Below are 22,132 nucleotides of genomic sequence, written 5' to 3'. Positions count from 1 at the left end.
CAGGAGCATTCTTATTGTGCTGTGCTTGGCAACAGGAGCAAAGGTTTAATCAAACGCTTCGTATTTCTGTAGGAACCCTTCGACAATTTGCCTCGTAGTGCTCCACTTCTCCATTGACACCTTGCTTCGAATGGCTTTCTTGCCTGGTGGTAGCTTAGTCCGTGTCCATGCCTCATTCTTGTGCAGTGCTTCTTTTTCTTCCTTTGCAGCTTTTCTCCATCTGGTGGCTTCATGGGGTGCTTTGGGATTTCAAACAGGACTCTTTCCTAATCCTACCTGAAGATGCTGGGGGCTGAACTTCTACTGACAGGAAAAGCACAGACTAAGCTAGAAAACTCAAGGCCGATACACTGACCAGAATTTTTGCACACCAATTTGTGAAGTATTCTATATTTTTGGCAATACTTCAGAATTTTTTACAAGATTGTAGACGTACCAAAATGATTCCACTGTTTTTACATACTGACAACAAGCTGAATGAAACTCCAACTTCATTCTCTAGAGTCTAGACAATTTGCATGGGAACAGAGAGGGGGCAATGAGCCCCTTGACATTTTGAAGTAGCTTAAGATTTCCAGCATTGTACTTTTGGGTAAATGACATGCAGGTCAGTCTGATGTGCCCACTTAGCAGAAATCAGTTGAATTCAGTGGGGCATGTTTGTCAGGTAAATGGATTTAGTGTTGCTGCTAAAAGACTAAAATAAGCTGAATACTTTTTCCATTCTTGTACCGCAGTCATCTCTCTTCCTTGAGATTAGATTTCATAAAGAGTTGGCTAAGAAGTTTCCATCTGATATCAGAAAGGGGAACACCTATTTAAAAGGAAGGTTCATGGGAATTTATTTTTGGATACGGGTAAGAGAGACAGCCGAATACTTTCATGAGCCTCCTGTTTGGATTGTAAAATAAAATGCAATGTGAAATTAAACAAAGCACATCTTAATGCTCCAATGGGAATGATGCACAGCAACTTAAGAATCCCTTGACCTATATATGAATAGGATGTTTTTTTTTAAAAAAGCAAAACATGAACCTTAGAAGTAAAAGACTGAAATCTTCTATTATTCTCCTCTTCTCCATATCACTACCACAGCAGATCTGTTCCCAACGGTCCCTTTAACTTGTACTTGGTGAGGGCTAAAATATTCAAAAATCACAAGTGCTTTCAGCTCCCATTTCTGCACTAACCCCAAAGCCAAAAGCCTTCCTCTTTGTAAATTCTTCTGATATTAACTAAACTGTTCCCTTCTGAATTTCATCCATCATTCCAGGTTATGCTTTTTATATTGTCATAAATATGTTCTCTCTCACTTTGGGGTTTTTAAGCTCTTAGAGAAAGCTATGCAACTGAATTTATCTTCCCCTTGACTATTGTTTATCCAAGAGGTATGGATGGTTCATTCATTTTAATGACTCTGCAGAATGGCAAAATGTTCACACACACACACACACACACACACACACACACACACACACACACACACACACACACACACACACACACACACACACACACACACACACTTGTCATTCAGTGAATGCAAAATTTCAGGGCTGAATAGTTGCATGTGTGAAATGGTCATCACAGATAGGGAACACTATGGGCAGAACTTTCAGTTCTAAACAGAGATGGGGAAAACTAGCTTCCAAGCTACAACTCACAGAATGGTCCAGTAAGCCATTCATATATAGCTGGTATGGATATTCTGGGAGCTATCATCTAAAAAAGGTAAATTTTCCAAGAGCTGGATCTATTTCTTAGCATTTCACCTCAGTTCATGCCTGATTTTAAGGATAAGGTGGCAAAGGCATTCAGCTAAAAGTCACCAAGTGGCATTATCACACTGATATATTTTTATATATCAGCAGTGGCCAGAGGACTGGAAAAGATTAATCTACATCCCAATCCCAAAGAAGGGCAGTGCCAAAGAATGCTCCAACTACCGTACAATTGCACTCATTTCACACGCTAGCAAAATCTAAATCCTCCAAGGTAGGCTTCAGCAGTAAGTGGACTGAGAACTCCCAGAAGTACAAGCTGGATTTCGAACGGGCAGAGGAACTAGAGACCAAATTGCTAATATGCGCTGGATTATGGAGAAAGCTAGAGAGTTCCAGAAAAACATCTACTTCCGCTTCATTGACTACGCAAAAGCCTTTGACTGTGTGGACCACAGCAAACTATGGCAAGTCCTTAAAGAAATGGGAGTGCCTCACCACCTTATCTATCTTCTGAGAAATCTATATGTGGGACAGGAAGCAACAGTTAAAACTGGATATGGAACAACAGATTGGTTCAAAATTGGGAAAGGAGTACAATAAGGCCGTATATTGTCCCCCTGCTTATTTAACTTATATGCAAAATACATCATGCAAAAGGTTGGAGTCGAGGAATCCCAAACTGCAATTAAGATTGCAGGAAGACATATCAACAATCTCAGATATGCAGATGATACTACTCTGATGGCAGAAAGTGAGGAGAAGTTAAGGAACCTCTTAATGAGGGTGAAAGAGGAGAATGCAAAAAGCGGTCTGAAACTCAACGTCAAAAACCTAAGATCATGGCCACTGGCCCCATCACCTCCTGGCAAATCGAAGGGGAAGATATGGAAGCAGTGACAGATTTTACTTTCTTGGGCTCCATAATCACTGCAGATGGTGACAGCAGCCACAAAATTAAAAGACACCTACTTCTTGGGAGGAAAGTGATGACAATCCTAGACAGCATCTTAAAATGCAGAGACATCACCTGCATAGGTCCACATAGTCAAAGCTATGGTTTTTCCAGTAGCGATGTATGGAAGTAAGAGCTAGACCATAAAGAAAGCTGATAGCTGAAGAATTGATGCTTTTGAATTGTGGTGCTGGAGAAGACTCCTAAGAGTCCCCTGGACTGCAAGGAGAACAAACCTATCAATTCTAAAGGAAATCAAGCTTGAGTGCTCACTGGAAGGACAGATCCTGATGCTGAGGCTCCAATGCTATGGCCATCTCATGAGAAGAGAAGACTCCCTGGAAAAGACCCTGATGTTGGGAAAGTGTGAAGGCAGGAGGAGAAGGGGATGACAGAGGATGAGATGGTTGGACAGTTTCATCAAATCTAGCAGCATGAATTTGACCCAACTTCAGGAGGCAGTGGAAGACAGGAGGGCCTGGTGTGTTCTGGTCCACGGGGTCATGAAGAGTTGGACATGACTTAACAACTAAACAAAGTGCCTTTTTTTACTCCAGCTCCAAATGATCACCATAATTTTCAATGTTCAAAGCAAAAAGACTATCATTTTGATGCAAAAGTATGTTCTATCAATCTGGCTTTCACATTCAAGGTTGAAGGTTATTATCTAGATTAGCCAGGTATCAGGTTTTGGCCTGGAGACTCAAGTTTTTAATTTCATTCTTTGACCTGAAATTTCAGGGGATGGGTTATTACCAAACTGGACAGCCTAGATTTTAGGCATTGCTCTCATTATATGTATTCGCGAAGGCTTTCACGGCCGGGATCTAATGGTTGTTGTGGGTTTTTCGGCCTCTTTGGCCGCGTTCTGAAGGTTGTTCTTCCTAATGTTTCACCAGTCTCTGTCCTCTGAAGATGTCGGCCACAGAGACTGGCAAAAGGTTAGGAAGAACAACCTTCAGAACACGGCCAAAGAGCCCGAAAAACCCACAACAACCGTTGTTCTCATTACTTCAGAACGTGTCATTTAGTTATGCTAAGAAACACACTTGTCTTTTTTGTTCTCTTGCATACTCAAGAGCCATTGTTGCACCTGTTGGAATTCACAAGTTGCCCTTTAAGTTAATTACTAATTTTCTACATTTTTATCTATCACATGCACTCAGCATTTTGTAATCATTTTTGAAGGCTATCTCATGACATCATAAAAATTTTCCCCATGTAACATCACAAAGTCCTACCCACAGATCTCAGGTCTTGACTGGAAATCTCAGGGAATGAGATTTTGCTGATCAGGCCATCCTACTAACATTCTGTCTCAAGAACAACATATTCTTCATATTTATTCATTCGTTCATTCGTTTGTTATTTAAAATATATGTATGTCTCCTTTCTCCTAAAGAATCCAAAATGGATTAAAGTATAGAAATAAATAAAGTTAAAAGATAAATAATAAATTATTATGATACTTAAAAAGCATTAAATAAATATCAAATTAAAATTCATAATAAGAACAATATTAACAACACAAGTAAAACACAGAATAAAATGTTCCATTTTAAAAAATCCCCTTGGTCAACCTGTCATTTAAAGGAAAGCCTGCCTGAAGATAAAGGTCTTCATCTGCTTGAAGAAGATGGGGCCAAAGATGGGGCCAACCTGGACTCCTGTGGGAGGGAGTTGCAGAGTCTGGGAAGAACAACAGAGAAGACCCTCTCCCAATGGCATAGTGTGGGGGAGCCAGAAGGGCGGTCTCCTCAGGGCACAACCTTGTCGGGAGCAGAACCGCTCCACTTTCATGCCCCCTTATGTTCCTTCTTGCCACTGGACTGGGTCAGGTAGATCCATCCATACGTCTTCCTCCCTCCTGCTGCCCTCCCACACCCCAGCCCAGCACAAGGATGCTGCTGGGTGACAAAGGACAGTAGACTGCCCTGTCAAGGAGAGCGGGGGGGGCCTCCATGCCCTGGCTGAGCCCAGTGTGAGGTAGGTATAGAAGAGCGAGGGGTAGATGGGGGAAGGAGGGACAGTGATGGAGGAGAAAACAGGTGCATTGGGGACAATTCTATAGGGAATGGAGGGAGGAGGAGGAGTGCAGGTCCATGTGTTAGTGGGCACAATACCTGCCCCAGGTGCTGGCAAGCCATGCTATGCCACTGCCATTTCCTGTGTCTCCACCAAACACACTTGTGAGGATGGTGGGACCCAGAGAAAAGTGTCTGTCTCCTGGTTATCCCATTCTGATCAGAGTGAAGAATAACAGATTCTTTCACCATTCCCTGGCATTATTCAACTATTTAAGAGGCCCTAATTAATCGGCTACTGCCAGCTCCTTATCCAAGCAGGCAGGCACCTGATTCTGTCACCTTGGGATGAGTCCTCCCCTTTTTCAGACCATACCTTCTGCTCTAGAATCAGCTAGGAGACTCAAGCAACCAGAAATGTGTATAGATTATGGCAGCAGAATCCAATCCTTCTAGATCATTTCTCTACACGGCTGCACAGAAGCCACTCTGTAATGCCACAGGCATTAGTCAGTTAGTGCCTAAGACATAAGTACAGTTCACATAGCACTGTCACCTCTGTTGCAGGCTAGCTGATTGTGAGTGACGGTGTGACCGCATGTCACATTTTCCCAGTTCTAAAAAACCTGCAGCTTGTAGTTTGGAAAAAAAAAAGTGATTTCCCACAGTAGACACAAGAAAAGATATTTGATTCCCCTCTCATCAACTGAGTCTTAACTGTGTTTCTGTTGTCCAATAAAACACTTGTCTGGAAAGACCCTAAAGGTTTGATTTATTAAATTTTAACATCTCACTTTCTGAAATCCTGACTGCAAACAGCTGGTCACAAAAGATTTAGCTTTAGGCATGATAGTAATTTTGTTTGGTGGGAAAACCTACTGGAAATTTGGCTTTTAAACGACTGCAGGCAACCAAAGACCTTTCTTTCCATGATCAGGTTTTGACCCATAAATTATTGGATAAACATAAAACATGGCCTGTCCTTTTACACACTGTGATTTCTCCAAGCAACCTGCTTGCATTTTATGTGTTTTGTTGTAGAAAAGAGAGCCTAATGATTACAATTTGCCATCCAAAACTTTATAGTTAAGCCTTGCAGAAATAGTGTTCCTGCCAAAAAGCTTCCTGCCCAGGTGCTTAACCAATTAGCTCTTAAGAGGCCTGGCTATAAAAACTGGCCATGGCAAGTTTTCTGATGGACTGTATATAAGGTGACAGTTTGCAAAATCTACGATGAAATTTTGTTTTCTTAACCAGAAGTGTGTAAAATCCTAGGAGACACTTTGATTGCATTGACTAAAATGCTTATGTCATTTCATATTCCCTCCTGATGGAGTGCGGTTTGAGCAATACATTTTGTTTTAACTTACAGAAATTGTTCAAGGACAGAAAGTCCTCCAAGATCATTTATATGATTGCGTTTTTGTGAGTTTTGAAAATACTTGGTAAGGACGCACTAACCCAGAGGAGTTTCAGATTCTGAGAGCGTCAGTTGTTTTATGTACTCCACTAAGTCATGAAATATGTTCAAATAGTGAGAGAGCCAATTGGCCTATAAATTTTAGCAGTTTGGAAGAAAGTTTTAAATGTGATGACCCAAGAAGGAAAATCTTTACTATAAGTACAGTGGCCATAAAAATTTACTGCATTACATTGATTTTGTTGTCAAAGATATTCAGACATATATGCGTTGCAGATTAAGGGTGGAACCTTAAGCATGTTCCACTTGGAAGTAACTTTCACTGTGCTCATTGACAGAGTGTATGCTTTGATACTGACAGTCCAGAGTCACTTCCTGGCATCAAGGATTAGACAGGCCGGTGGGTGATGGGGCGAAGGACATCTGCCTCAGATGCATGATAGACACTTATAGTGGTCAAGACTGGCTTAGATGGGCCAAGTGTCTTATACAATGTAATGCCTTTTCCTATGTTTAGAAGTGCAGCTTCTCTCTTCTTTAATAATCCATACTTTCAGCTTCATGGCAGGGTACTAGAAATATCTCATAAAGAGTTTATTTATTAATTATTTTGTTTACATTGTTTGTATGCAGCTTTTCTCCCCATAGGGGACCCAAGGCAGCTCACAACAGATAAAGTAAGAAATTTAAAACCACTATATAAATATCATATTTTAAAACTTTGCAGTGATACAAAGAGATGCAGTTGCCCAACTGGCTGCGAGGCTGCTCACCTAACCGGTCACCTGACCTGCCAGACAATCAGACAGGTGACTGGACTTCTTGACTCTAGTGCTGTCTTTCAAGAGGCAATCCACAAATATAGTAATGTCAACATGAGTGTCCTCTTTTTTTTTCATTTAGTGGAATGTGAATGGAATCTTTTATTTCTGTTTAATGGATGCAAATTCTGTAGCCACAATGAAGACAATGCTGGATCTAAAATCAGTGAGATCTAATTTATTGCTGCTTTCAATGGGAAATTCTCACATTTACTCTTGGCTATGTTGCATTTATACCCATCACCTACAGCAATGTCAGATGAAAAACCATACCAGACCCCGTTCTATTAAATATTAATTACTAGAGCTGAAGAACCTTGCTTGCCCCTCGGTGTCTAAAACTGGCAAATAATCTGGCTTTTCTTACACATTTAATGTTTAGAATCCTTTCTATCCCAAATATGAAGAAATTGGCACATTTTGATAAACTATTCAGAAACTCTCTGAAACAAAACTCTCCCCTATCTGCACTTGCCACATACAATAAATAAAACTGTTTCTCGTGTGAAAAGGAGCCTGTTTCTCCTGCCTGCTTGTAGGTGTTAAAGATACAGTAACTGTCAAACAAAAAGAGGTAGCAATCCTTTATCAGCTGTAACATGGTGAATGTGCAGGGATTCACATGTGGGACTTTAAGATTACTCAAAACCGTGGATCTGAATGAAAAAAAAATCTGTTTTAGGTTTTCCTACATTAAATAATTTTCAGTTCCAATATTTTCCAATCCTGAAAAATGATGAAATGTGTGAATTTTGGTAAACATTCACAAAAAGTGATCTGAAACAGAATTCTGAAGAAGATGGTGATGGCATCACGCGTCGTGGGCTCCTAAGACAGTACTTCTTTGTGTGATATGTTATAAAATTACAGAGCCTGCAGCCACAAGATACAGTAGTTTGGGATTAGAGCTTGTAAAAGCTACTTTTTGGGGTTGCAGCTTCCAGAATGCTCTAGTGGCATGGCTAGATTATTGAAGAATTCTGGGAATTGTAAGTTTTTGTTTTTACTTCTCTAAGTTTGTAAAGATTGGCCAAATTCATGGAGGCAAGGCCTAATCAATGGTTATTGAACAGAAAGTTGAACAGAACACTCCACATCCAGGCAATAATACTTCCAGATGCTGAGACCAAGCACCAGAGGAGAACTTCCACTTGTATCTCCCAAAGGCAACTGGCTGACCACTGTTGGAAACAAGTAGATGGATATTGATCTAACATGGCAAGGAAGGCCTTGCAATTATTATGATTAAATCTCACAACTTGAGAGTTGCAGAAGGAGTTGCAAATGCAAATGGAATATTAATACAGATAGAATAGATTAGATTTTCTATACTTCAGTGGTTCTCAACTTTGCTTAACCCAGGTGTTATTGGACTGTAACATCTAGAAGCCTTCACCACTAGCTATGCTCCCCAGGGTTTTCTGAAAATTGCAACCCGAGAACTCCTGGGTTACCCAAGATTGGAAAACACTGCTCTGCTTCATTTAGGCCAGTGTGTTCTTGCCTGAAACATTAAATGGAATGGTAGTTGTCAATGGGACATCGTTTTCTCCTTCAAGCTTCCTGTTTTGTGCCTGTTCATGCACAACTTGTCACGTGAAAGGAAATCTACCAGAGTGTGGTGGGTACTTAGCAATTGCTCTTCTCCTCTGTGCTTCAGCAGTAAGATTAGAGCCTTAGAGAGTAAGCATGTCCCACTTTTTAAATGTACTTCTTTTTAAATGTAGTATTAGCTTTATTGCACATAGATAATTGCTGTGCAACAAAATCAACCAAAAGAGACAGAAAGCATCTAATTCATATTCTTTTCAGTCCCAATACAGTGGGGTCTTGACTTAAGAACGGCTTGAGTTAAGAACATTTTGACTTAAGAACCACTCTCATAGGAAAATATTGACTTGACTTAAGTACTTAGATTTGAGTTAAGAACTGAAAAAAAACCACGCGGGAGGCAGGGAAAGTGCAAAATTTGAACTTTCAGTTAACTGTTGGCCAGTGAAAAGGGTGCCTGTCTGCTTCCTCACTCCTCCCAGCGTTTAGAGAGTGGATTGGGAGTCTTCAGACTGCCTGGTACTGTACTGCCTGGACTGTATTTTCCCTGCCTTCCCTGAACCTTTCTTGACCTAAGAAAAAAAAAGAAACAAAATATCCCCCTCTAGTGGTTGAAGGCGGAATAGCAGCTTCCCATTAGTTTCTATGGACGGAAAAGAGCAGATACGGATCAAATGGTTTTCAATGCATTCCTATGGGAAATGCAGATTTGACTTGAGAACTTTTTGACTTGAGAACCGCCTTCCAATACGGATTAAGTTCTCAAGTCAAGACCCCACTGTACTAGTCTTTCAGAATTAGAATAAGGTAGCCTGAACTTGGTACACTCCATTTCAATTCATTATTGCTCTGTTTCAGTTGTGCTAATATTACTGTTGCTACTATGTCTGCAGAAGGAAAGTGCGCCAGAAAAGCTTGATGGCAAACCTTCTGTAAGTCAAGATGCAGATATTTCAGCTTCTCCAGTGGCAGAGCTGATCACAGCAGAAAACCTGAAAAGTGGTAACAGCAAAGGATTCCCTTCTGTTCCAAACTCAGAAATGCCATATAGTATCCAGGAAGATGAAATTGCCATTACTCTGGAAAACCAAGAAATCTTACCAGAAGGTAATGCACGCTTTGATGATTCAAGATGTATTTTCATATGTTAAATGGTGTGAGGGTCTCTGTGATCTGTTTAAAAGGTAAATGACAGATTCTAGAAGCCTCCAGAAGTTCCTAGAAAAAATAAGTGGTTTAGGAAGTCTGAAGGTTAAATATGGTCTCAGATCTACATTTTTCCTATCTGGTTTAAGGTTAACCTAAATGGAAAGAAGTAATTTTGCTCTTGTGATTGTTAACCTTGAAAGTCAGAAACCTTTGTATTCTCGAAGGCTTTCATGGCCGGGATCTGATGGTTGTTGTAGGCTTTTTGGGCTGTTTGGCCATGTTCTGGAGGTATCTCCAGAAAACAGCCAAACAGCCTAAAAAACCTACAACAACCATCAGAAACTTTTGCTATTCTACTGCAATTAACCAGAGCAATACCAATCAATTCTGATCCTCCTTTACTCTCTTCCTCAAATAACCACCACCACCATGTCACTTCTAGAAATGTCAGATTGGAGCAGGAGTCTTAATTTTTATCGATGTCATGTAGGTGTTGAATTAAATAGGGGGAAAGGGTGGCATCTTGCCCTGGGGCTTTGCAGTAAGCTTCATCATTCAGCTACACAGTACACTAGTTGTTGTTTTGGTTTTTTTAAAAAAATCATTATGATCATGGATCGGCAGCATCCAGAATTTTGTTATTACACTTAATATCAGTTGAAAAATATAAACAGAACAACTATTTAAATCTCTGTTTTTTCCTGTGTACTATCTGCATGAACTGATTCCATCTACTCTATATTCCATTTAGTTTCCAAGTTTGCAGACAGAGAATTTGTTCACTTTGAGCCTCCTACGTCTCCAAATACGCTTTTTTCTGGCGAGCCATTAAATAAGATGCAACCAGGTCTGGGGGAAAATGTAGAAGATATTAAGGATTTCACAGGCATCAGAAAGTCATATTTGTCAGAAAAGCCACCTTCAGCTTTAGAAAATTTCCCAGTGCATTCTATCAACGACCAGCCTCAGAGGTCCTGGATGTCGTGTACAAGTCAAATGACTCCAACGTCAGCGACCGAAAACAGGATTGTAAACCAAAGTCCTATGGCTTTTCCAGACACAAGAGTCAAAGATTTCCTCAAAGCAATGGATGAAAATCTCCCCTCTCCAGGATGCCAATTTCAAGAGAAAAACAACTCTGCTTTCTTGATTATGGAAACACCACAGCTCTCACCTTTACCAAGGCTGAGGCAAGTGGCCTTGAGGGACCCCATCATAAAAAAGATCTCGTGGATGGGACTACCACAGCGACAACCCAGTGGCTCCACTCCATTTTTTATTAACAGTTCAAGAACTCCAATTTTCCCCATGGCCCAACAACGGACACTTATGATGAGAAGCTTGAGGCAGTCAAAAGACAAATCCAAAGACTTTTTAAAGAGAGATAAAATCAAGAGGAACTTTGTACAACTGAAACATATGCCTAGGGATACAGACTTGAATCTTCCAGTATTATCTCCACCATATCAAACAAGGTCAGGGAAAAAATCTGAGATTTTAAGGTTAGATTTTGCATAATTGAAACAAATGCAGGCCTCTGTAATAAATGCAAAGCAGTTGTTGTGTAGATATGGGCCAGTCAGTGAAAAGACCAAGGGTTTGGTGAACAACTAACAAGGACAGATCACAGGTGACAGAGAAAAAGAGATGAAAAGTAATATCTTGTGCTGAACAGGTGGATCAAAGGGAAGGGAAGGCTTTGCACATAATTGAATAATAAGACGCAGCTTAACCTCCAAAGATATAATATGTAGAAGCACCATAGTTGGGATGCTGAATGGCCATAGGTGACACATTTCCACTTGTTTTCCTGTTTTCACAGATGCTATTTCCAAAACCTGTGCCAAGTAGTTTTATTTTAAAAACTGCTATAAAATCTTTGGTGCCTAAAATACACAGTTATTGTTATTGTTGTCGTGTTGTCATTAGTAGCAGCAGCATTATGCACGCTCATGATGGTGACATCTTAACAGTTACATCCAAAGCCCACTTGCAGCATTTTTTAAAATTAATGTTATCGAAACTTGTGAGGAGGATATGGTAACACATAGAGAGAGTGACATTCTGAAGAGCAGAGACTCTCCATGCCACTGAGAACTACCGTTTTCCAAGGGTACAAAATTGCAGGACGAGCATTGACAGAGAGAGAAGGCTGTCTTCACAAAGTTGCTCATCATGTGAAGATAGCAACAACAGCAGGGATAGGGCTAATGTACTCCTTTCCTTTGTATTTGAGTATTCAAGACAGAAAACAAGTGAATAGGGCTCAAGTCAGCCAAAGAGCTGAATAATTCTCAATGAAAGTATTAAGTGGCAGCTTTTCTTAAAGCCACGGCATCTCCAGCTTAATTCTGGCTCTCAGCCTAACTGATCTTTAGAAGGTGTTATGAGAATGAAATGAATTTCAGGGAAATGACAAGATAATAAATATAGTAAGTAAACCCATTGCTTGGAGTGAAACCAATCAAACCATTTTTCATTAGGATGGTCTTGAAATAACAGTGAACATTTCAAAGTCATTTTGCTCATACAGAGATGGGTATAATGAATTGTTGTGGGCGAGTGAAATAAATAAATAAGAATGTGTTTCTAAAGCCCAATGATGCCTTATAAGAAAGGTCCCAAAGAGTGTGGTCCTGGTGTGTGATGCACTTTTGAGTCTCAACTCACCAATGATGTAGACCAACCATCACCAACATAGTGCATCCCAGGTAGGTTGGACTAAAACTTCCATCATCCTTACTCAGAATAGGTGATAGAGATAATGAAGATTTTTTTTTTCTAAACATAGACAAGCTTTCCTTGAAAAATTCAAAGCTAATCAAGAAATTGGTTCTGGAAACATTTGCTTGGGATCATCCGCTGCCTTTTATAACACATGCCTAACCAGGCTGTCCTTTTAGCCATAAAAATACACTATACTTAATAATTTAGCAGTCAAGGAAATTTTGCTGAGCCTCTAAATAGCCTCTGAATAATTGAGAAGACGTTCTGACACCAGATAGTTTTTACAGTGTGGTGACATCCACTTTGTGTAAAATGGTGAAGAGAGATTGAAATGAATGAACCATCTCCCAAAGACTCTCGTATTACAGCTTATGGATACTCTATCCAGTTCAGAAGCCAGAGAGAAAGAAGATGGCTGCTTATATTCACTAGTAAGGGAACCAGCTGCCCAATTTTTTTTTGTAGCTTATGCACCAGATATTGACAGTCTAGGGCTGACTGAGATTCAAGGATGGAGCTTTGATACTCTGCCTATGTATTTAATCTGTGGATGTTTGCATGAAAAGATCATTTAAAAAGGGGGGGGGTTCTGAAGCATGCTGGAATTCAGAAAGGAATCAAACAAAATGTGGGGTGGGGGGAAAGAATGAAAAATTATTCTAGAAAGACCGTGTCTTCTAGGATTCAGTCATGCAGGGAGCTGGCACCTGGCAGGATAGGAATGGAACTTAGGAGTTAGTATCTGTTGTGGTCAGAGGAGTGCAGCGGCTGGAAATTCATGCTGCCTCTGGTGCTTCAGGGTGAATTGAGCACAATGGCTATTTTTGGAGGCCTCCCAAAGGAAGCACAAGTAGTCAGGCCACTTGACTTTGGTTGCTTAAACTGATAATTTGCTTCTTCCCTTGGATAACCTCAAAGACAAAACCCTGAAATTGGGACTTGCCAATCTGAGATGGTAGCCAGGAAAGAGAGAGAAAATTGGCTGGTTTTATACTTAGCTGAGTGAGGATAAAATGGACTTCAGGGAAACCTATACGCACCACCAACTTCAGACATTTCAAGAATTTGCTGACAGACACCTGACACCTGTGCATCAAAGTATCTATAAAATTATGGAAGAATAAACATTATTTTCTGGAATTGTGTTTTTATCTCCTAATTTTTTGCTTGCAGGTGGGAGGGCAATAAGTGTTAAGTTTTATATACAAGTGATGTGTTGCCTGCTTGTTGAGTAGTAGTAGAATAAAGATTAAGAACCACTGGAACAAAAATCCTGAATGTAAATTAGGGTGAGCAACACACAGCCCATGTGCCATATATAGCCCTCCCCAAGTCCAAACACTGTTGCATGTGTTTATTTTCCACTGATCTATTAGCCCTCCACCACCCCCCTCATCCCACTTTCCATGGGCTTTCCCAGTGAGCTACAACTCTAGGGAAGAAGTCTGGCATGTGCTGCTATTCACACCTAAACAAAACATAGTGGAGGACAAAAACCCCTATGAATTGAGGAGGGACGTTTAATAGAAAGGGATGTGGTCAGTTTCACTTTTGTCTTTTACACCTCTAGTAAATCACCATTCAGAACATAACGTTCCTTCATCCATCATGTGAAGAAAACTTCTATTACTTGGAGAATTGTGTTCATGAGATTTGAACCCTTGTGTTGGCAGGTGGTTGGGGGTAAGTAAATAAGTGAAATGGTTGTTGTGGGTTTTTTGGGCTCTTTAAGCGAAATGTTTAATAAACAATGACTATGTGACTTATTCCTTTGGACCTATAGGATTTTAGGGCCCAAAAGGTTATCAATGACCATAGGTTCTAAAAATGTACAATACTGAAGTACAGAATAAATTACCTAGGCTATATCCACAGTACTTTTTTTAATGTATTAATAAAAAAGAAAGTTACAAAAAACAAAAATAAAACAACAATACAAACTTAGTGATGACTGCACGCAATACACATTGAACATTTCCCACCTGTGCCACCTTCACCCTTCAGACTAGACTAGGTAACCAAAAATATCAATTTTCACCCCATTCCTCTCCAAAAATACATTAATTCTTCTGCTGGTACATAACCTTTCCCATTCAAAAGGACATATTCCAAGTATAAATTCCATACATCTTTGAAATTGTTAGACTTCACCATTTCACATGCTAACGTATCATTAATTGCTAAACTCCACATTTCTTTAAATGAGTCTCAAAGATTAATTTGTTTGTCGTTTTTCCAGTTTTTTGAAAATATTAATCTTCCTACCATAACCTTTATAAAAACAAGCTCTTTCTGATCTTTTTTCAAATAATCATTCTTAATTATGTTCAGGAGGTCAATAATTGGTGATACCTGAATATCACATCCAATAATTTTTCTAATTTCTTTAAAAAACAGTACCCATTCTTAATTTTTTTTATTTCACATGTCCACCACATATGCATATAGGTCCCTTTTTCCTTTTTGAATCTCCAGCATTGAGGTGATATATTTTTATTTATTACATTTAATCTTATATTCATATCCATGCTACCTATGGCAATTTTCTTTTACCCTTAAAGACATATTCTTCATTATTCTTTGTGACCACATCTTATTCCAGTCCTCTATCTCTTCCTCAAAGTCCTCCTGCCACTGGTTTTTCATCATTGCTTGATCAAATCTTGAATGTACTAAAATTTTATAAATTACAATAACTATTCCCTTTCATTTACTTACTTCTCCTTGATCTTGTCTTTGTTCTACAATCTCCTCAAATTTTGTCAATTTTCTGGTCTCACCTTCTTTTCTTGCCCATTCTCTAGTCCAACTTTCCCTTTGGAGTATGTTTAAGCAAAATATTCCCTCTTCTTCCTCCAAAGTTTCCTTTATAGTATTTTTTTGTTTTTTATCTTTTTAATCCAATTCCTTATTATATTTAGCCCTTTCTCTACTAATACTTCTTTAAGTTTACTTTTAAGAATTTTGGAGAAACTCTGAACCTCCGCTACTTGCAATAATGGTGAAATAGATGATTTAATATATGTGTGTAGCTATTCCTGCACTCTACTATATTCTTCAGAAAGGAATTAGTTATTCTCTTTATTTCTTCTTCAATTTTTTTCTTTAAAGAAGAAGCCCTCCATTCTATCATGGTATTCTGGCATTTCCAGTTCCTTCCATATTAAGTTTCTATTTTGTATAAGGGACAACTTTAGTCCTACTCCAATCATCTGGTGTTTCACCCATTTCCTATGATTTCAAGAAAATAATAGTAAGAGTTCTTCAGCCAGTTCCTCCAATACTTTTGGATGCAGTTCATCCATTCTTGGAGATTTGAACTTGTTCATTTAGCACTCCCTGTACAATTAGACCAAACCCTTTGTTATTTGCATCTGTCCTTTTACCAACAAACAAGAAACAGCCACGGGAAAAGAATGAACCAGAAGCATCTGATCCAGAATATAAAAATACTTGATGATCTCCAAGGGGTGGCTGTTACATTTTCCATGCCCTGTGAACTACACTGTGTCAAAGGTTCAGAAAGGTGACAGCAGGAACTACATTGGACCTAAACTTAATCATCTGCATTCTAGTCACATAGGTGGAAAACTCCAAACTCTTTCCAGACAGGATAGTGGCATCTAGAAAATGTGGTAGCTAACTTTCAAGCACATTAAAGCTTTTTAACATTATAAAAGGTGAGTGTGTTTCATTCCGTCAGAAAACACATACCTGGTAAGCCTAGTTTAAGCCATGCTGTAGTTGAGGCAGAGTGCCATGAAAGTGACTTGATTTCTACTAAACCAGGAGTGAACAACTTCCAGAGGGTTGGGGGCTGCAGATTCCCACTCCTGAACCTTAGAGCTCCAAGTCTGTTACAGTGCCACTGAACACCAAAAGTATATTTAAAAATAAATACTGAAAAAGCCCTCTTCTGGCAACTTTTTTTTAAAAAATAGATTTTAAGGTGAGGATGGGTTTTCTGGTGCACAGGTTTAAGAAGCATGTAACTCCCAGATTCTGGGTCTCTCTCTCCAAGCCTGAAAATTCTCAGTCATCCAAGTATGATTATCTAGAAGCTGGCTCATGGCAAGCCTCCAAGCCATTCCTCCAAGCTCTCCTAGTCATTCCCCTAGCCCCACCCCAGGCTGCTGACTTGTGCATTCCACATTTGACTAGTTCCTACAGGGCTATAGTTTTATTGATTCTGATAATTCTCTCCTTCTGTGTTCCAATCATGATGTCTCTACCATTGGGCTTCTGTTTGTGCCAGTGTAGCCAATCAGTAGGTCTGGACTCAGCTCTAGGTCCTTGAAAAAGAAATAATCCCTTCATGTTTTTGTAGGCCATAAGCTGTGTGAGGCTGCTCTGAATTGCCACATTTCCATTATGGCTGATCTTACAAAACCTCTACCTCATACCAAGATTTTGGCTTCACTGCTCCATTTTGAAATGTTCCTGCAAGAATGCCTTATGCTGAGACGCCAGCAGATTAAAGCCTTCACACAATAATTCAGAACACATATATACACAGATCACTCATCACTTTATCACCTGGCTTCTCAATAGCACTAAAATGAATTTTCACAATACGTGCTTCCCACATAAGTTTTTGCTGGCCTTTTGCTGAGCAGGCCCCTGGGCTGTCTGAACTAGATATGAATAGTAGAACATACAATTTCTTTCAGAGGAAGGCCTCAGCTTTATTGGTTACAGCAGCAGTTCCTAGCCAGCATTAGGGATTGGATCCACCAAGTGCCCCCCAATGCCCACCACTGTCCACTTCAACAGCTGTTGAAGGTTCCACCAGAAGTAGCCATCTTCTGGAAACCACCTGGGCATATGCCATTCCATGACTCTTGTGCACTTTGAGGGCAGGGCCAGGCCAGTGGGCCCTTGAGCTGGGCCAGACCATGGCCTTAACCCAAGCTCCCTACTAAACAATCAGGCTCCTGTTTGCCACCCTTATGTTGTCTGGATCCAACTCCAATGCTCCAAGCTGCCAACAAAGATGTGATAGAAGCAACATACAAGATAAGCCTGTAGTACCAATAATGCATAATCCTTAATCCCTACTACATATGAGGCACAATAACTGACACACTGTTCCACCACAATTAAAAAAGGGAGAGGGAGGAAAAAGCTGGCAAACAGGCTGACCAAGGGGCAGCTGCTTTGTTCAGTTTTATGCTCAGGCAGACTGGCGTGGAAACATTTTCACTCGAGTCCACCTGTGCTACAGTTTCCATTAAAATTTCTCAGCCAGTCAAAGAGGAGCTCCATTTCCCATGGCCAATCAGGAGCTTCCTGTGCTTACTGCCATGTCAAGGTAGGGCAAGGCGCTCACTTCTTTGTGGGTATCACTTCTGTATGAAAAAGAGGAGGAATAGAGAGAGGAAAAGTCACATGAAAAAAACGAGCAAATCTAAACACATAGGCCACAGATCTCATGTACTTAATAATAAATCAGCTAAGCAAAGTATGCTGCTTATATACCACCCCACTTAAAGCACTCTCTGGACAGTTCATAATTTAATTATGTAGGCTACACATCGCCCCTCCCCTTGAGCTGGGTACTCAGTTTACCAACCTCAGAAGGATGGAAGGCTGAGTGAGCCTCAAGCCAGCTTTGCCAGGATTAAACTCAGGTTCTGAGTAGAATCTTAACTGCAGTATTGCAGTGTAACTACTGTGCCATGAGGCTTTCCATCCCCTCCATCCAAAGATCTCATTGAGGGATATGATCCATAAAATAAGTGCAAAACAGTTTTTAAAATTAAATCAATTTGAAACAATTTAAAAGAGTTCAATGTATGTATTACATGATGACATAACCTCATTCCTGGGAGATCGGAAACAAAAAATTGGCATCCACCAGCCGGTGATAGCTAGAGAAGATTTCAGTTCAGAGTTAGATGGTAAATTCCAGTTTTCTCACATTTATCCAAAATGGCTCCTTTTCACTACCTGCGAATGAGGCAACATTTTGGCTTAGCAGATTGGCTTATTTCTACATTTTAAAGAAGGGAGGAAGATGAACATTATGAATTGCTAATGTCTGCAGGCTAAGCCACAAAATAACAGTAAAATGACATCTGGTTTTAAAAAGAATCTTCACACCTGTAGTGTCCTCTTGGCAACCTTCTCCAACAATAAGTTCAAGAATTACTCTAAGTTGTCTGCCTTTATTTTTGCTCAGCATTGCCAAATATGCTGGATTGCACATGTGCATGTGTACACACACACACACCCTTGGGGTTTTGTTATCCACCTTAATTTCTTTTTTTCCCTCCTTGTGAAAAGTAATTCCCACTTACTACATCTGTGTTTTCACCCCATTGTGCCTGTCACTGAACTAGAACTCTGGTGGGGGAAAGTATCTTAATGTTTCTAACTAAAAGGAAATTTCCTCCAAATGTTTTAGTATGGTAGGAAATTTCTTTAAAAACATTAAACTGCCTGCTTTTTTAATGATGTGTTTAAAATAAACATTCCCAGATGGGATGTATCATGGACAAATCATGTCCTTCAATGCAAGTACCTTGTTTACTTTAACATCTAAAACTAGCTACAAATGTAAAACAGTTTTTGTTTTAAAGCACCTGGAAAAAATTACTGGATTCTTAGGTGTGCATTGTAATGGGAACAAGTGCGGAAGAGTGTGAATTCTTGGGTTTCAAAATCTATTTTAAAGTTGTTTCCCAAGTAAGCTTTCGATTTAGATTTAATGAGATTCTAACTCCATTTTTTTTAAAAAAAGTAAAATCGCAAATGATTATTAGAGACATATTTCTGTAGGTTTCACACACACAGTTTGAACATTGCTTAAATGGTGTTTCAGATCATTGTTTGGCACTTCAGATGACTTATCTTCCTAAATAAGTTGAATTTATTAAATTTTTACGAGAAACACACTACAGGGGCATTGAACATTTTTCTAAAAACACAACTCTCTGCAGTTGCTCAAACTCATGGATCAATTTTAAAATATTTCAGCTGCTGTCCTGCACGCACTTAATTACCCCTGACTTGAATGACATTTAAACTGTGTGGATAGGATTCCGGCACATCAGAAAGAAAGTCACTATTTTGTAACCAAGAGCTGGGAAAACAGGAATCATCAGATGTTGTAAAACTCCACTTCCTGCAGCCCTAGAAAGTCTGCCCAATGGTGAGATACAAACAGAATTAGTCATTTATTAACATTTGGAGGCCCAGATTCTACACTCCTATACATAACAATGCCAACGGAAAAGTATTGTAATGATATGCTGGGTGTCGGAGTCAGGAGAGCTCTCATAATCTCTCATAATCAGGGAGCGAGGAGTAGAGTTCCTTTGGTTGTACCTCAACAGAATACTACTGTAGCCAGCATGTAGCTACACATACATCCAGTATTTACTTTCAGGCACATTCTTCCTACAACCTGTCTAAGTTTCCTTCCATGAGCTTTGCGGTCAGAGGCGGAGCAAGTCAGAGTCAATTTTCGTCGATAACCGGCAGGGCCAATGAGAAGGAAGAGCCTGGGAAAAGGGGGGCATGGACTGAGGAGGGGTGTGTGGTCAGGGAGAGGGTCAGCCTTCCCACAGGGTAAAGCAGAACGGCCTTTGGAAGTAGCAGACCACCAAGAATTGTGAATTTGCTGCTCCCCACTCAGGCACCCTCATCATTCCATTGTTGTGTTCTCAGGGCCTCTCAAATCTAAGCAGTTTGCCTCAGAAATTACCTGTGATGTGGTGCCACTCCTTGTCAATGCTTAGCGCTATGGGGAACAGTGCTACCCCATTCACAGGTCCCTTTGCAAAGTAAAAGGGGGAATAGTAGCAGTATTGATACTATTGGAGGAAGAGAAGCCAGGAAAAGGAGGAAGCCATGGAGGCTGTAGATCAGCGTAAGCAGTGGCAGTGAAAAGAGCTAGCAATGTGATGAGAGAGATATGTTTGTTCCTGCTTCAGGCAGCAAGACAGTTTGAGTGACCTCCCAAAGTGTTTGCAGGGCTGAACTGAGACAGCTGGAGTTTTAAGTTCTGCCCGTAAGCCAGACGTTCCCCACTACTGACCTAGATGCATCCCTGTTGACCAAAGAATCCTAAGTTATGAGGCATTCTGTGCATTTTAAACAAACAGATTTCACCCCACAGAGCAGTAACAGTCAAATGAGGCAGAAAGGTCTTCGGAAAGTGCAGCCTGCAAATTAATTCCAAACCCATTCGGTTGCGATCACGGAACCCATCATGAAATATTCTCTGCTAATTAAATTCTCCATGTGCAAGTCAGAACATGGTAAGAGTAAACGCTTGGAGAACACTGTTAAGTGCTAGTGTTTTTGTTTGTTTGTTTGTTTTTGTTCCTTTTGGAGTGTGATAGAAGGAGGAACAAACTGCATTATTTGAAAATAATAAGCTGTCAAATCAAGACAATAAAGATTAAATGTGCTAAATGACATTCTTCCCTCAGTCATGCCCCATGAAGTTGACAGTCAACTATTGCACAAGAATATATTTCCTTTTGCTTTAAATTATTAGAACAAATTATGAATAATCAAAAGTATATATTTTGAAAACCGGGTAACCCTGGGAGGATCCAGACAACACTATTGTATTCTTGTATTCTGTTGTATTTCACTGTGTGTTTCACATCATGTTCCATATTGTAGAGTCTTGAATTTTACTTCCAACTAAAAGCAGGCAACAGAGATACAAACACAAAAACTGGAAGGGAAATATGGTAACAATAGATTTTTAAAATTTTTTAAAATTATTTCCAGGGTAAAGGGAAATGAATCAGCATAACAGTGAATATATCATGTCATTTCTTATCACATATTATCTACACTTACACATATCATTTACATGAAGAACTTTTGTATCTGTCAATTGCTTATAAACTTCCAACTAGAGTTATTTGACTATTTTGTATTAAAATTATCGCATTTGGCTTTCAAGTTATAGAACGGATCCAGTTATATATAGGTTCCCATTTTTCAGTTGCTTCTTGGATGGAATTGTGTTTCAAAGCTTCTGTTAATATGTCCATCTCTGCCACTTCCATAATATTTTTCGTAAATTCTTCACGGTTTGGTATTTCAATTTTCCTCCATTTCCATGCATACAATATTCTGGCTACAGTTATTATATGTATTACCAAATAGCGCTCTCTCCTATCCAAAGTCTCTGGCAACATATTTAATAAAAATCATTCTGGTTTAAATGGAATATTATGTATTAGAATTTTCTGCAAACATTCATGTATTAGTATCCAATAGTTTTTTGCTTCTGTACATGTCCACCACATACAATATAAGGTTCCCTCTTGTAATTTCCAACATACAGTATCTGGTGTCATGTACCATCTGTAGAATATTTTGTATATGTTTTCTTTAAAACTCACTGATTTTGCAATTTTTATATTAATTTTCCATATTTTTCCAGCCATCAATTTCAATATTATGCCCTATATTTTGTGCCCATTTGGTCATACAATCTTTTAGCACTTCATCTTCCATCTTAATTTCAAATAACACTTCATGCATTTTGTAAATCAATTTATCATCTGTTTCTAATAGTATTTTATCCAGGGGTACTCGTTCTACAGAATAACCCTCCTTTTTATCTTTTACATATCTAGATTCCAATTGTATTCTAGCCCACCGATCTATATATATATGTCTTATTTTTCTAACTCATCTTTTGTTTTTAATTCACCATTTCCTTTTAGTAATTCTTTGTATATGAATAATCTGTTTATGGACATAAGGTTGGGTTGCGTAAAAGCTTCTAATGG

The 22,132-nt window shown here is 39.4% G+C and overlaps 1 protein-coding gene across 1 annotated transcript in view; it reads left to right on the top strand.

The window, feature by feature from the left end:
- Positions 1–13,024, top strand: part of LOC110079002 (uncharacterized) — a 41,515-nt gene extending 28,491 nt beyond the window's left edge. The window contains exons 8-9 of the mRNA XM_020794130.3: positions 9,386–9,599; positions 10,393–13,024. Of these exons, the coding sequence (XP_020649789.3) occupies positions 9,386–9,599; positions 10,393–11,159 (981 nt within the window). The 3' untranslated portion in view covers positions 11,160–13,024. The remainder of the gene's footprint in view (positions 1–9,385; positions 9,600–10,392) is intronic.
- Positions 13,025–22,132: the final 9,108 nt, after the last annotated feature.

This window comes from Pogona vitticeps, chromosome 1 (assembly GCF_051106095.1).
Source record: "Pogona vitticeps strain Pit_001003342236 chromosome 1, PviZW2.1, whole genome shotgun sequence".
Taxonomy (NCBI): Eukaryota; Metazoa; Chordata; class Lepidosauria; order Squamata; family Agamidae; genus Pogona; species Pogona vitticeps.
The sequence above is the reverse complement of the archived record's forward strand: the minus strand, read 5'-3'. Positions and strand labels throughout refer to the sequence as shown.